Raw genomic sequence first — 2,386 nt, forward strand, 5'->3', positions numbered from 1 at the left:
CTGCCACCCCAGACAGCTTGCATCCCCTCTGCCCAAGACACGCCAATCTAAGACCTGCCCCGGGGTGTGTCACCCATGCTGCGGTCACCTCTTCAACAGAGGTGATAGTGAGTGACCAGTCACTCGGGCCTGGTGAAAAGAGGAGACTTCTCGGAAGAGGTGCAGGGCGCTGTCCCGCCAGAGAGACAAGCGTGCAACAGGAGAGCCAAGGGAGGGCTTTGCCCTGGCAATCAATCAGCAGTGACTACGGCCAACGCAAGAGTTGGAAAACAGGCTCAGGGCCGGGGATTTAGCTCAGTGGTTCTGCCACCTGCCTTGCAAGCAAAAGGACCCAGGTTCGATCCCTGGTACCAAAAAAAAAAAAAAGAAAAGAAAGGAAAAACAGGCTTAGAGCTCCCTGCACATCTAAAGCAGTAACAGGCCTCAAAGCTCAAAGGTGTGGGTGTGTGACTCAGACACTCTGAAGGCATCTGAAACACTCCGTACCAGCCCAGGGACACTCACTGTGTGTCTGTGCGCAGAGCCATGCTTCCTGAAGGTGACAGTCCCTGCCCTTACCCTCCTGTCCCATCCCGTCCCGTCCCCAAGAGTGCCCATGCAAGCCTCCTCTGCCAAGGGTGACAGCAACCAGCAACCCCAGTCCTGGTGGGGACTAAGACAATGCTGCTGCTGCTGCCACCTTGGAGACCGAGGCCCAGGCCTCACACATGCTCTCTACCAGCGAGCCACCCCCAGCAGCCTATGACACGTCTTAAAACCTACTGAAGATACAGAATAAAAAGGAAAACCCATACATTAGAAAGAAAAAGGATATCAGAACAAGCAATCGCAAGTTGAATAAACATGGACACCATGGCCACGCCACACAGTCTGGAGACCCTCCTCTCCGCCGCCCCAGTCCTTACCTTACTAACATTGAGTGAAGCTAGGGGAGGAGGAGTTTCTGTCCGGTCATTAATTATTTCCACTTCTGAAACATACTGTAAGTTTATGAGCAGGATGTCTGCATGGTTGGGCTTTCCACTGGAAGAGGGACATTCTGGTAAGAAAATACAGTTAAGGAACACAGCCAGGAGAGGTACAATTCAAAGGGACACAGAAGGCCAGGTTCAACACAGCTTGTGGTGTGTGAAAGGCTCGCACGCGGCCCCCGGGCTCCTCATCACCTTCCTGCTGCCTAAACCCAAAACCAGAAGCCTCCCAAGGAGAAGCAAATACAGGCTGAACACCTCATGTCTGCTGCCTGTCTTGAAGCGTGGAAGAGCCAGCTTTTTCTGTTCTTGGTATAGCTTCCCCTGCATCTGCATAAGGCTTTCTCATGGTTTTGCAGATTTAAGATCTTCCAGATTGAGAAAATGACAGCACTGGATGGGAAGCTCAGCCCATGTGTCCCACCCAGCTCCGTCATCCATCCACCCATCCATTCACTCTTCAACCCTGTACTAAGAAGCTGGGCATGCTGGGAGGCTGAGGCAGGGGGACAGCGGAGTTCCAGGCCAGCCTGGGCTACACAGTGAGTTCCAGGCCAGCCTGGACTACGAACAAGACCCTGTCTCAAAAAAATAAATGAACAAAACCACGTACTAAGAGTCAGTTATATGCCAACGCAAAGAACAGTGAGCCCTCTTTCCAAGATAGCTGGAAAGAATTTAGTTTCAGTATCCTCTCGTTAAAAAATCAGAAAAAGCAACTGTTCTTGTAATTAATTTAAGACCTTTCCGAAGATAGGTACTACAACTAGTGGTTAAATGAATTAAAAGTACTTGACACTCAAAAGGCATCAGGCTCATTAGGAAACTTCCTTTTCAAACATGCCATAAAGCTGGGTGTGGTGATACACACCTGTCATCTCAGCCCTGGGAGGCTGAGGCAGAAAAATACAAGCTGGAGGCCAGCCTGGGCTACACAGAGTTCAAGGCCAGCCTAAACTGCATAGCGAGACCCCTGTCTCAAAATAAATAAAAAAAAATTAAAAAGGATATACCAAGATGCCATAAAAGATTACACTTCTCAAGAGAAAATTCTTTTTAATTAAAAATTCGAGTAAACCCACCTGTAGATCAAATAAAAGGGGAAGCAACGGGCACCTTTACTCCAGCCAGGAAGTGTCCCGAGACAGTCTGCCACAGTAATTCAGAAATCATTTCCACCTCGAAGGAGTAGGCCGCCTTTTCCCTTCGGGGAAACGCTGCCACTCGCAGACGCGAGGGCGAGTTATGGCAAAGTCAGGACTAGGGCAGCGCTGGCCGCGATCGCTGTCACCCGTGGCCCTCACGCGAGCCCCTGCGAGACGTGGCAAGGCCTCCCCACGGGGCAGCCCCGAAGCCCGGGAAGCCCTGGAATCGGCACGCACACTGGCACCGGCGCCAAAGTCTCCGGCCCAGAC

General features: G+C 51.3%; 1 protein-coding gene across 1 annotated transcript in view; it reads right to left on the reverse strand.

Moving 5' to 3' along the window:
• The window catches only part of Lsm12 (LSM12 homolog), a gene marked incomplete at its 5' end in the record, with an annotated part of 15,269 nt that extends 14,193 nt beyond the window's left edge, over nucleotides 1-1,076 (reverse strand). Inside the window, one exon of the mRNA XM_010643013.3 lies at nucleotides 906-1,076. Coding sequence (XP_010641315.1) covers nucleotides 906-1,076 — 171 coding nt within the window. The remainder of the gene's footprint in view (nucleotides 1-905) is intronic.
• Between the last annotated feature and the right edge of the window lie 1,310 nt (nucleotides 1,077-2,386).

The sequence above is a fragment of the Fukomys damarensis genome, unplaced genomic scaffold (assembly GCF_012274545.1).
Source record: "Fukomys damarensis isolate Sample0158 unplaced genomic scaffold, DMR_v1.0_HiC HiC_scaffold_13, whole genome shotgun sequence".
Lineage (NCBI taxonomy): Eukaryota > Metazoa > Chordata > Mammalia > Rodentia > Bathyergidae > Fukomys > Fukomys damarensis.